This window comes from Saccostrea cucullata, unplaced genomic scaffold (assembly GCF_032062105.1).
Source record: "Saccostrea cucullata isolate Sc308-1 unplaced genomic scaffold, CSIRO_AGI_Scuc_v1 ctg692, whole genome shotgun sequence".
In the NCBI taxonomy this organism is placed as follows: Eukaryota; Metazoa; Mollusca; class Bivalvia; order Ostreida; family Ostreidae; genus Saccostrea; species Saccostrea cuccullata.
Window position 1 is genome coordinate 40,428 of NW_026918892.1, and position 14,129 is coordinate 54,556.

At 34.0% G+C, this 14,129-nt stretch overlaps 1 protein-coding gene across 2 annotated transcripts in view; it reads left to right on the top strand.

Annotated features, from left to right (window-relative positions):
• LOC134274452 (glycogenin-1-like) overlaps positions 1–14,129 on the top strand; it is a 36,466-nt gene that overhangs the window by 15,630 nt on the left and 6,707 nt on the right. For both annotated transcript variants that reach the window (XR_009993621.1, XM_062756738.1), the window contains exons 6-7: positions 946–1,126; positions 10,920–11,429. Coding sequence is in view for 1 of the 2 variants with exons in the window: in XM_062756738.1 (XP_062612722.1) it covers positions 946–1,126; positions 10,920–11,429 (691 nt within the window). In the remaining variant the exon portion in view is untranslated. The remainder of the gene's footprint in view (positions 1–945; positions 1,127–10,919; positions 11,430–14,129) is intronic.

Below are 14,129 nucleotides of genomic sequence, written 5' to 3' on the forward strand. Positions count from 1 at the left end.
TTCTTCCTCAATTTTTGAGCAAATCGAAGGCGTTGCAACTTTCGCTCTGAGCGTCAAAAACTGTTGTTAATGTCAACATGGCCATGATCAAGGACGAATATTATTCTGAAGTGAACTGGTAATTACGATATTTGTTCAATTGTTGACTTAAACAACATTCGATTAGTTTTTGTAAGTTTATTTATTGATTGTTTTGACAATTTAAGTTGAACTCTATCGAAATTCATCTCAATTACGTTTCTTTGCGATATAAAGTATTCCTACGCCGTACAGAAATAACGGATTGTATGGAGGCCTCAAAGAGAAATAATTTAAATAATTTTTTAAAAAATTAAATATTCGTTATTGGAATTATAAGAATTAAACGTTCTTTTTGAAAAATTTATCGATGTGTAAACTCTTGACATTTTACTCACAAACTTAACATAAAAGTGCTTCGCACTTTTATTTAGTTTGTGAGTAAAATGTCAAGAGTTTACACATCGATAAATTTTTCAAAAAGAATGTTTAATCCTATAATAAATCTGCTGATGAAGAACAGCAGCCATAATGACGGGTGAGCATTGTTGTCCATGGGCCTATTGAATCACAGAGTTGTTGATTGTTTGTTCAGCATCTGTGTAGAGGACGAATGCCTAATCATATCTGAAGAATAGAAATAGCTTTACTTTGAGACATCACAGAAGAATCTTGTTATACTGTATGCCAAAAAGGATTTATCTAATATTGAGACACTATGTCAGGAGGAATTCATATTTTCTTATGATAAAATCTAGACTATACATGATATTGCATAAGCCATAATTCATTTTTGTTTGCATATAAAAATATATTGTAAAGAACTATACAGAGAAAGTGCTTTTAAATATCTCAAAATTATTCTTACATTATAAATAAGATTTTTTTTTTTTTGAAATAGTTTAAAATGACATTGATCAATTGTAGGTTCAAGGACTCTGTAAAAATAGTTCATTTTATTGGTGCCACCAAGCCATGGCACCACCCCTACAATACTGCCACAAAGGAAGTCACACCCCTCCCAGAAACTGGACACAACAAAGACTACCTACAGATATGGTGGGATATCTTCATGACCTTTGTTCAGCCCACTTTAGACCCATCACTTGTAAGTACATCTGCACCCTTGAGTTTTGTATCACATGACAAGGTTAACAGCCAATCATTTTTGAGAATGATTTTTTTTGCTGTGTTTTAAGTCATTTGAGCATTATGTTTAAGTTCGCCTCAGTGTGCATGATTGTGAAGTATCATCTATTTAAAATAACAGAATTTTGTGATAGATATATTTAGCTATCTTATTTATTGCTGCATTTCTGTGCAAAATGTGCTTTTTAGAATAATGTGCGCAGTTTTAAAAATGGCACTGTAAGAACTTGTTCACAAAAAAAATGAAAATTAACATCTTTCTTTTGATAATCTTAAGTTTGTTTTGATGTTTGCTTTTCCTTTTAAAATTTAGTCACTCTAAAAAATGAATTCATCCTAACATCATGAATGATTAATTGATTGATGTTTTTATTCTAACCAGTAAAAAAGTGTTCTGTATTGATTCATTTCCAATAAATCTTTCAACATGTATTCCAGGCATGCCTGTAAACTAACAATTATTTCTTTCTATTCCATGCCTACTTTTTCTAAGGATGATAAAAACTCTGTGAGCTCATATACGGAAAACAATTGTGTTTACATATCAACATATACTTTTAAATCTTTCAAAAGACGACATCGCTTGCTCAAATATTGGCCATTTGCTTGTTTTCCATGGCTCTTGAATTTTTTTCTGAAGGTATACAACTAAACACGCTGTCATGGTTTATCATAGATCCACAACTCAAAGTTAACGATGATATTTAGATAATCAAGTTAAATTGAAGATATTTTCACATCATGCACACTTATCTATGGTCATTAAAAAAAAAAAAAAGATTATTTTTACCTTCCACATGTCTGTATAAAATTATATAAAATGTAAAAATTAAATTGAAATTTTATTTTTTGATAAATATACTAAAACATAGCAGTTGCATTTTTGTGCAGTTTGAATATATTATGCATTTTGTATGATCATGGTTTGATTTTATTTTTGCATTGCATGGCCAACAGAGGGATCAAATGGTAAGATTTTATCATATCTCTTGTTTCTGCTTCTTACTGCACTACGATATCTGATAATTAGCTATTGTATTCATAATGTTGGTGTAGGTCTTGCATTTGACATAGATATTAATGGGATTATGAAGAAATTTATAGTGTTTCGAAGGTTTTGATTTAACATGTGCAGGTAATTAAGCTTTTGCTTAACAAAAGATTTTAATTAAAACAACATCTTATAAAACATAACTACCCATATCTAAAATAGCTTTTTGTTAACATCTTGCAAACATTTCTAGATAGACGTCCATATTTTTTTTCATCAGCAAAAGGGAAATTGAAATGGCCCTGGCATTGTGATCTCGGCTGTTTCAGGATCACTGCAATAATTGTGACATAGCAGGCATATGGGGTTCCTTCTTTGGTGAAGGCCAGTTCTCTAGAACTGAGGTCAATAGATATGTAAATAGGAAATGAATGGAAATTGCTAGCAATCAAAAGGAGTAGATATTTGTTTCTTAAAAATAATTCCAGCCACATTGACCCATGACATATCTGTTGTCCTCGGTGTTGAGTACACCTTCTTTACATCAAAGAATGAAACCCACCAGGTTATAATGTCACAAGTATTGCTGCAATTCAGGAATCAAGAAAGTATTCCATGCACCATGTTATTGCATTGCAAATGAAAAGCTTTTTAACATTCAGTATAAAGTCAAAAAGTCGAGACCTGCTTATCTTGTATAGTTTATACCTTGAAATAACAGTCTTCTATTGAGAGATCTTTGCAGAGGGGCCAATTGTGAAGTTAATTTTCAGTAATAATTTTCTCTGACACCAATTAATAACGTACTTAATTCCTATATAAATATAAATTGGTTGTATATGCATCAAACACATTGCTTTTCTATTAGCCTTTGAAGTAGACAAAGGCATAATGTTTATGAATGTTAAGATGACTGTGTGTACATTGAAATGCTTCAAACACAGGGCTTGCATTACATATGTATTATCCATAATAGAACATGAAAGCAAGAGCACAGTATATGACAAGGCTTAATTTTTTGAAAATCTCAGTAATCACATGCTTTGTACCTGATATAAACTTATTACATCAAGAAACTTGCACTGTATTTGTAGCTTTCTGGAGCAGTCATGGCTATGAGAATTGCCCATTTTGAATGCTAGATGAGAAGTATTTTATATTGTTATTAAATAAAATAAAAGAGGGATAGAGTCACTTCTAAAACATATGATGAACAAGATTCTCACTTTAACAGATCTAATGTTATTCATTCCATCAGATACTGGTGCACCTTTCAGTGACCCTCTGTTAGGAAATACAATTTCGGAAATCATTCAGCTCTTAGCAAGTTCCCCTTCTCCCATTAAAAAAATGTAAAACAATGTAGATTAGTTAGACCTGATTATTGGCATTTTACCCAATTTTCTAGAAATATGAAAAAAAAATATCATAGAATTATGAAACTAATTATTGTCTAGAGTGATAACATTGATAGAATATTTTGTAATCTTACTTATTTTATATATTCTTTTAAATTAAAACATAATTCTGTTTTCCTGTTCTACTTACGGCATGGTTGGTGGAGGCTGTCATTTAATTCATCTGGTATCTGTATGTCCTAAACACTTATAATCTGTCCCATGGTGCCGAAAAGTGAAAGCTGAAAAAACTAAACATGTCACTGATTTGTCTTAAATTTTAGCTCACCTGAGCTGAAGGCTCAAGTGAGCTTTTCTGATCACATTTTGTCCGTCTTCCGTCCGTCTGTCTGTAAACTTTTCACATTTTCGACTTCTCCTCAAGAACCACTTGGCCAATTTTTACCAAACTTGGTACCAAGCATTCTTGAGTAAAGGGGAATTTTACTTGTTAAAATGAAGGGCCAAGTTCCCTCACAAGGGGAGATAATCAAGAAAATATGAAAATAGGGTGGGGTCATTAAAAAATCTTCATCTCAAGAACCACTGGGCCAGGAAAGCTGAAACTTATTTGGAAGCATCCTGGGGTAGTGTAGATTCTAAATTGTTCAAATCATGATCCCCGGGGGTAGGGCGGGGCCACAATGGGAAATCAAAGTTTTACATAGAAATATACAGGAAAAATCTTTGAAAGTCTTCTTCTCAAGAACCAAGTATTTGAAACACATAGGGCGGGGAAATAGTTTTACTTAGAAATATATAGGAAAAATCTTTAAAAATCTTCTTCTAAAGAACCACTGAGCCAGAAAAGCTGAAACTTATGTGGAAGCATCCTGGGGTAGTGTAGATTTCAAATTGTCTAAATTATGATTAGTGGGTAGGATGGGGTCACAATATGTATTACAGGGGGGAAATCTGGTAAAGAACAGAATGGTCAAAGCTTCTCAGGTGAGCGATGTGGCCCATGGGCCTCTTGTACATTTATCCATTCTCATTTAAGGTGGCTCATTACATCTACAGTTTATTTTAGATTTCATTACAGCATCACTTATAATGTAGATGTCAAATATCCAAATGGAGGTATTGTTATCATAAATATTTTTTAGAGAATTTTTTAACTTTTTTCTAATTTTAGTGAAATGTTTTATTTCAAGTTTATAATTACAAGAATTTCAGAACTTTCAGTGTCAAATGATGGACATCTCCTTTAGACAAGTAGACAATAAAAATATCTCATAATACCTAATATTAATTTTATTAGAAAAAATAGTTTTCTCCCAAAAACCAATTAATGTCATTATCTTTTTAATCTGTGCATAATATATTAGGAAAATGAGCTCAAAAGAGACAAGGAATGTACTTCAATGAATTGCATGAGACAAATTGAATGAAGAATGTTTTAATGAAATAAAAATTCCAATTTAAAAAATATTTGGTTTAAAAGGTCCACTTTCAAGAGTTATCTTTCCTAATTACCCAAGACTCAAAACACTAAGGAACGTTTGAACGTTACATCTAAAATTCAGAACAAAGCTCTAAATTTCCAGTATATATTCAAATCAATAAAGCAAGTATATAAAACAACACCAGCACAGTAAATAGTGCAAGTAAATCACTTTTTTTTTTATTTCAACAAGTTTGTAGATTTTAACTGGAATTTCCTCCATACAAACATGTCATTGATTGAAAAACTCACTGCTTCGCTATGACATTTCACATTACTTGTTTGGCGAAGATATGGCTGCTGTTTTCTTTTGTTTCTGCTTAAAAGCAATCCTTCTTAGTTTATGCATAATGAATCCGTTACTTTGTGAGTTTGTCCTTTGTCCACTCACTGTTTACAACAACTATTTTAAAGCGTTTTAAAGGTCAGGGTCATATTGTAAAGGCACCTGGACAAATCGCCCCCAGAGGAAAACGAACGAAACAATGGATGCTTATTTTTTTGTGTAGTACGTCATCAAAAAGTGGTGTAATGAGCCTCCTTAAAATGGTTTAGAAATGATAAAACAATAAGTTTTTTTGAGACAAGATAGAATTCAGCTATCATCAAAATTGAGTTGGAAAAGCACATATGAGATAGACTGCAATAATACTCTCTCTCTCTCTCTCTCTCTCTCTCTCTCTCTCTCGAAAACAAAAAACTTATTTAGATCAATAACAATGTCCTAGAGGGTATTTTGAGCAGGATTTTGCTTGTAATTGGGTCTATAATGTAAACCTCAACACATGACACTAGTCAGTCTGTAAATTTCTTTGTATCAGAGTGGAAAATATGTGAGTACATTTAAACATCCAGTGTGAACATTAAAAATGAAAAACAGGTTTTCACTTCAAAGTTTATATGCTAAGTTCAGGTATTGGAAGTTAGTTGACTCACATTGCATCCATAATCAGTTTCTTTAAGCCACAATCAGGTTAACATCTATGAGTGAATCAATATGGCCAATATGCAGTAGGAATTGTAGTATGGACATGACATAAACTAAGTGTTGTTTGTAATTAACAAACTGTGTTAATTAAGTTGCTGTTGGGTAACTACATAGTGGTTTTTAAAGGATTTTTAGAATAATTTTTGGCATGATAATGAGTCGCTGAGGGAAGTTTTTGAACACCGTTTGGCTGTGTGATTTAAGAGATTGTTTGGCTGACTCTGCTGTTCTGCGGTCAATATTTTAACACCTGAAGCAGCAACTTCTTCATTCTGGTCTGGCCTATAAATATAACAAGCATGGAGGCTTCTGTGGCTGCTTATAGAATTACATATAACCGCATTATTATCTTATAAAAGAAACAATAAACAGAAAAGTTTATTTTCTTGTTGTCTTTATCAAATGTTTTTATACACTGCAGAACAAGTCTTCATTTCACAAGAGTCTTAGCTCAAGTCAAGCTTTTTTGGTCAAAATTTGAACGTCTGTCTGTTTGACTTTCTTCTACATTTTAGCTCACCTGAGTTGAAAGTTCAAGTGAGCTTTTCTGATCACTTGTTGTGTAGCAACCATCCATCTGTCCATTTCTAATTTTTTCATATTTTCAACTTATTAAGAACCACTGTGCCAGATTTTGACCAGGTTGGTACAAAGCATTCTTAGTAAATGGGATTCTAAATTAAAATTAAAGGTGAAGCCCCATTCCAAAAATTAAAAAAATCAAGAAAAGGCAGATAAAGGTTGAAGCCATAGAAAAAATTTTAGAACCACTGAACCAGAAAAGATGCAATTTTTGTTGAAGCTTTTTGAGGTACATAATGTAGATTGTAAATTTGTCAGAACACGGCTCTTGAAAGTATGGTGGGGCCGCAATAGGAAATCAGTTTTTATCTGTGAAATATAATGATTGGAAAAATCTGCTTTTCAAGAAAAATTGTTTCAGAAAAGTTGAAACTGATATGAAAGCTTTTTAAAGTAGTGTAGATTCTAAAATTTTCATTTCATGACCCTTGGGCTGGAAGGGGAGGGGGGGGGTTCTACAATAGGGAATCAAAGTTTTTTGGGAAAAAATCTACTCATGAACCAGTTGATCAGAAAAGATGAAACTTAGATGAAAGCTTGCTGATGTAGTATGGATTGTAAATTTTTTAGATCATGTTTTCTTTGGGTAGAGTAAGGCCACAATAGGGAGAAATCTTAAACTCCTCTTTTTAAGAATGAAGCCATGATAAATGATTTTAATGTTAAAGCATTTTCTGGTAGTATAGATTTGTTTTTGTTCTAATCATGACTGCTTTTATAAGGTGGACAACAAAAAAAATGGTCAAAATTGCATAAAAATACATTTTGTATTGAAGGGAAAAACCTAATACAGAACAGGAATGCCAAAATTACTCAGGTGAGCGTTGGGGCCCATGGGCATCTTGTTCAGTACATTTTGAAATATTTATTTGAAATATCAAAAATGTATTTTGTTTGAGAAATTTTAATTCAGTCATTATCTCTGCTCTTTCTTCCATTTTGAAGAGTATAATTATGGCGAAATAAAGAGTACTTTAAATAAATTTACCTGGAAAAAAAAAAAAACAATGAACTTTTCTCTGATTCAGGTGAGCTCTGTGGTAAGATGGCATTTTCTTTGTTGCCAAGTTATTTTATCAACTTGAAAAATAACAGACTAACTATATGGATTTGAGAAGCAGACATTTTGTGACTAACTCTCAGACTTTCCATCTTCTCTCTTTTTCACTTATCAACTTGAGTATGCTGGTTTAAATTTTTTTGTATTTGGTACTGTTACTTGAATACTAACTTGTTTTAGTCATGTTCCATGAAACCATACGCATGTGTTTTGGGATGATCAAAGAAATGATTCTAACAAATTTGTATGTTAAATGGAGTACATATATTACAGTGAATGTAACACAAGTAACAGGACTACACAATGTAGCTTCAAGTTGACAGAATTTAAATTTCAAGTTTTTTCTTCAATATGAAGCAGAAATTAAATTTAAGAAATATTCAATACTGGAAAGTTAGGCTGTCATCTTTTTCAGTATTATGTAGAATTACTTCATGTATATTAGATAAAAAAATTTCTAGTGAAAAACATATTATGGTGTTTGAGACTTAACGTGTTTGTCTGAATTCCTTTCATATTTATGATCTTTTGATTCCTAAATATTGGATATCTCTGTAACTGCATTTTAATTTTCATGTTAATGCCATGTTACAAATAATTTCTTATTACCTATGTCTATTTTAATCACTCATTCAATTCAGTTTGATTTTATAAACTGACCAGTAAGTATACAGTTATATTAACAATAGTAACCATTGATAACTATTTATACCCTTATCAACTGTATAAAGGGGTTTATGTCTCCCAGTAGATTCAATATGAAAGATTATGCTCTACATATACTGAAAGGAAAAAGAAACGCAGGGTAGCATAATTGTCGATAAAAATTTGACCATTTGACCGAAAATTACGAAAATTGGTTAGATGGGAAATTTAGTTACTGTGCATCAAAATCAGTATTCAGAATTACCCAACCGTAAAATTTATGACGTCACGTAGGGAAAACACTAAAAAGCCCTAAACACGTGCAATTTGATAACGACGTGTTTGTCCACAAATCTTGTTGCATTATTTGATGCATATGAGGTATGCACATCGTTTTTCAATATTAAGAGACATTATGAATTTATTGCAATCTTGGCATAGTTTACGGAAGTTCAATGGGGTCTTGTTTTCGAATTGCCTAATTAATGAAAAAGGCAACAACGGTTTACTAAGCAGTCTCTTGTAAATTTTCCCCCATAAAACGTTTTAGCCGTTGTCAGAGAGGGTCTGTAGTGGATTTCAATCAACCGTGACAATGACGTTAACGCGAAACAGAGTCATGTTACTAGCGGGTTATTCGTCCTGCCATCTCTTATATCGCCACCTTACTACCACAAAAACAGCCATTTGTAGTGTACACGATCATAATCATTACATTCATACGAAATTTGAAAGAAAACAATTCCGCAATTTAGTTTTTTGAGCCAGTCAACTTACTGTTGTATTCCTCTCACTGGCGCATGCGCGCGCCGTTTGACTTATTTTTTTGCGTGGTTACCCATGCTAAATATAGCCAGGGTTTGAAAGATAAATACTCTGATGAAATTCCATGCAAAGGAGAAATAAGACTCTGACAGATGCACGAGATGGACATTGAGGATAATGAGAGTTTTCGATTTTCCCTTTTGGGGGGTATCGTCATTTGAGCTTCAATAACTCATGAATAATTACACAAAATCATATGAGAATTTGGTTATATCTTTTTGAAAGATGATTTTAAAAGTTAGATAGGAAAACTAAAAAGAATTTTAAGAAAAACAAATTTAATTCACCTCAAAAGTTTACCCTGCGTTTCTTTTTCCTTTCAGTATATAAACAATTTCTTAAATGGGGCAAGCAATTGACAAACAAGTTGATGAAACAAACATACCAACAGTGTGATTTAAAGTAAAAATTTTGCAAATTTTATGGTCATTGTATACAATGAACTTGACTGGAGATAAAATCTAACACAGAGTTAATTAAGACTTTGAAAGATAGCTGGGTTGATTTCTTGAAACATAGGATGATTTATGTCATGCATAACGGGCTAAAGCCCGTTATGCGTATTATCCCACGTTTCCCACTATCATTGATGCTCTGGCATACTATACTAACTAGACTGATTCCTTATAATTCCATTTCATTGTGAAATAAAATTATAGATTTAGATTTAGAAAATGAAAACCAATAGATTTAAATTATTTCCATGTCAATTTTAATAGTCCCTGCCCACTGAAGTCAAACACAAAGACAGCCGCACAAGATTTACATGCATATTTGGCCTCCTTAGCATCAGACACAAAGACAGACGCACACAAAATTACATGCGTATTAGGATTCTTAGCTCCTGACCTATCACTTTGCCTAATTTACATTCTGGTAGAATTATCAAGAAATCAACCCAGCTATCTTTCAAAGCATTATCATAGAGAAAACAAATAGGAATGGAAATATAAGCTGATACATTTTTCTAACTAATTGTTAGGCCATTATATTTACGCATTGAGTTTTCTGCAGATTTTCCATTCATGACAAGGAGCATATTGTGGGTGTGGTCAGTCCACAGAGGATGCTTTCTCCTCATGGCACATGATCTCACCTCTGATGATTTTAGAAGTTCATGTTTTCTCTCTCCTAGTTTGTATTGTTTTATTGGACTTTGGAGTTTGATTACTCTTTCTTATCTTCATATTCTAATTATATGTACTGGTATGCGTGATATATAGGGTCCAGTATGAAATAGCAGATACCCTCAAGTAAATACTTCTACTTTTTCAATGATTTATTATATGATTTTAGTTCAGTAGGTTGTTGAGACTTGTTTTGCTGTCAGATTTGATGTGTCTTTTCGGTGTAGGCAGGCATATGGGCAAAGGGAGATAATTTCTCAAAAGATTTCCATGAGGAATCACCCTCCCTGCTGAAAAGTTGGGTTGTAACATTAAAGAATATTTTTATGCCAACCAGGAACTATGTTTAACTTTGTCAGTGTTTTGAGGTCAGAAAGCCTAGTAGTTGTTCACTGAATCTGGCATCATAAATACACTGTAACCGGGATGAAGCACCTGGTTTATTATAGTCTTTTTGGTAAATGAAATAGGACTTCTTGTATGATCTGAGAGAAAGGTTCTCTAGTTGCTGGATTTCCAGTTTCTCAATCTGTATTTGCATGAAATTTAAACCAGCATAACTTTTTTTTATGAAACTTAAACATTGATTGAACCTGTTTGCCCAGGAACCTTCACCTTCTGAAAGTCTGAGAGTTAGAGCAAACCTTGTAATCTGAATTTGAGATCCCACTTTCCTATGTGTTCTGCTTTTAGACCTGTACCTTAATGTCAAGTCATGTAGAAGCCAATCCAGTGCACGGCCTAGAACCACCCAAAGCCACAGTCCCCATTATATATCCATATAAACCTCCAGACATTGAGGATGTTTCTTACCATTCCAAAGACTCTTCTCCACCCCCCGACAATCCCTCTGAAGTAAAAGAAGTCCCAGTGATAACCCGAATTTACTCTAGTCTGGAATCCCATTATGCCGAGGAACCTATTTCTGTGTACAATCAAGAAAATAAGACAACTTCTAAAGTTCTGGAAGTTCCTCAAGTTGTGAATACATGGGCAGCAGTAAATGAAATAAAAAGGGAAATAAATAATCCTACAGTAATATCTAAACCCGGTTGTGTTCATGAACAAGGAATTGAAAATAGTGATCTGAACGTTGATGAAGTAAAGCCAGTAATAGCATCTGAAGAACCCAATTCTTTAGAAAAAGAGAGCGACAAAGATAGTGGTTATAGTAACACTGCCGAGTCCACAGAGACGGGCGAGGTGAGTTTACCTCTAGTGAGTGTGTATTGATCACGAGACAGGTGCTTGTTCTGGGCATCAGCAAGAAAATTCGATTTTATTAGAATTTCTAGCAAATTTTGTTCACCTTTTCAATATGCATTCAATTAAATACCAAAAACTGAAGGACATTTTGGTTCCGAGGATATTAAATTTCTCAAAAATATTGAGTGTCATTTTCAAAATTATTTTTACTCTTTTGATATTTTTAGCTCACCTCGACGAAGTCGAGATGAGCTTATGCTATACCCCCGGCGTCGGCGTCCCAGGTTAAAGTTTTAGGAGCAAGTCCATTCATAAGTAACTATTACACCTACCTGAACCAAACTTGCATGGATGATGCATCTAGGGATGTACACTACCAGACTTGCTTCGGATGCTGGATCTGACCTACATTTTCTAAATGAGTGACCAGGTTAAAGTTTTTGGAGCAGGTCCATTCCCAAGGAACTATAAGCCCTACCCGGACCGAATTTGCATGGATGATGCATCTAGGGATGTACACCACCAGACTTGCTTCGGATGCTGGATCTGACCTACATTTTCTAGATGAGTGACCAGGTTAAAGTTTTTGGAGCAGGTCCATTCCCAAGGAATTATAAGCCCTTACCCAGACCAAACTTGCATGGATGATGCATCTACAGATGGACACTACCAGACTTGCTTCAGATGCTGGATCTGACCTACAGTTTCCAGATGAGTAACTAGGTTAAAGTTTTTGGAGCAGGTCCATTCCGCAGGAACTGAAAGCCCTACCTGAACCAATCTTGCATGAATAATGTATCTAGGGATGTACACTACCAGACTTGCTTCGGATGCTGGATCTGACCTACATTTTCATTCCCAAGTAACTATAAGCCCTACCTGGACCAAACTTGCATGGATGTTGTATCTAGGGATGTACACCACCAGACTTGCTTCGGATGCTGGATCTGACCTACATTTTCATTCCCAAGTAACTATAAGCCCTACCTGGACCAAACTTGCATGGATGTTGTATCTAGGGATGTACACCACCAGACTTGCTTCGGATGCTGGATCTGACCTACATTTCATTCCCAAGTAACTGTAAGCCCTACCTGAACCAGACTTGCATTGATGATGTATCTAGAGATGTACACTACCAGACTAGCTTCCGATGCTGGATCTGACCTACATTTTCATTCCCAAGTAACTATAAGCCCTATTTGGACCAAACTTGCATGGATGATGCATCTAGGGATGGACACTACCAGACTTGCTTCGGATGCTGGATCTGACCTACATTTTCATTTCCAAGTAACTATAAGCCCAGCTACCTACCTGAACCAAACTTGCATGGATGATGTATCTAGGGATGGACACTACCAGACTTGCTTCGAATGCTGGATCTGACCTACATTTTCATTCCCAAGTAACAATTAGCCCTAGCTAAACCAAACTTGCATGGATGATGTATCTAGGGATGGACACTATCAGACTTGGTTTGGATGCTGGATCTGACCTATATTTTCCATACAAGAGACCAGGTTAAAGTTTTGGGAACAGATCAATCCGAATGAACTTGAAGTCCTTGATATTTGCAGTATTAACAGTTATGAATATTTGTTTACACTATACATGTTTTTCACGCTACATTTGTAGAAATGTGTATATGCCACGTAAGGGGTTTAACAAAACTTGCAAGAATATTGTGGTTGGGATGAATACTAAATATTAAGAAAATATGATGTGAGATTTGTATTACTTAAACTGATAACATTCGTCGAGGTGAGCTTCGTAATCTTTGATTACCTATGTTTTTTATTTTCTGAAACATGCAAGGTTCTGACAACAATGATTTAATAGCGATATCAAATGAATTTCAATATTTTGTTTATTGTTGTTCTTTCCTTGTTTTCAACAAAAGGGAAAAATTAATGGCAAAAATGTTCATTAGTACAAAAGCAAACAATATCCAAATTTAACTTTTAATCATCATGACCTCCATAACTCCTTTTTTTATGTTGTAAACTTTTCTCAATTTTTGACAGCAAAGCTAGCACACAGTTGACCTTTTTCTGTAAGAAATTTTTGGAAATACATACAAGTAGGTGTATGTTGTTTAGCAAGTACTGTATACAGCTCTTATTTCACTTATGAAACTGTCTATAATTTTACATTTTTATGCCCCCTTAATTGAAGATGGGGATATAAAGTTTTTGTCCTATCCATCCGTCTGTCTGCCTGTTTATCGTGTTTGTCTGCAAAAACTTTAACCTTGCCCATAACTTTTGAGTGGGTGGGGCTATGGCTGTTACAGGTGCATTACTTGTGACAAGACCTTTCTTAGGGTACCATCAAATTTGACCTCCTGACTTTGACCTTGGAGTTTGAACCACGTTTACCAAAAACATCTTCAAGCTTTAACATTGATAATAACTATTGAGCAGTTACTGCTAGGACTTTCATACTTCACATGAGGATTCATTGTGACAAGACCTTTCAAATAATTTAAATATTTTTTATCTTTTGACCTTGTCCCTACAGTTTGACTGACTTATAATAAAAAAAAAAAAACATTAACCTTGATCATAATTTTTTAACAGTTGGTACAAGGACTTGCACATTTCACAGGTGTATTTCTTGTGACAAGGCTTTCCCTTGGATACCAACAATTTTGACCTTTTGACCTTGACCTTGGAATTTGACTTGCATTTGAGA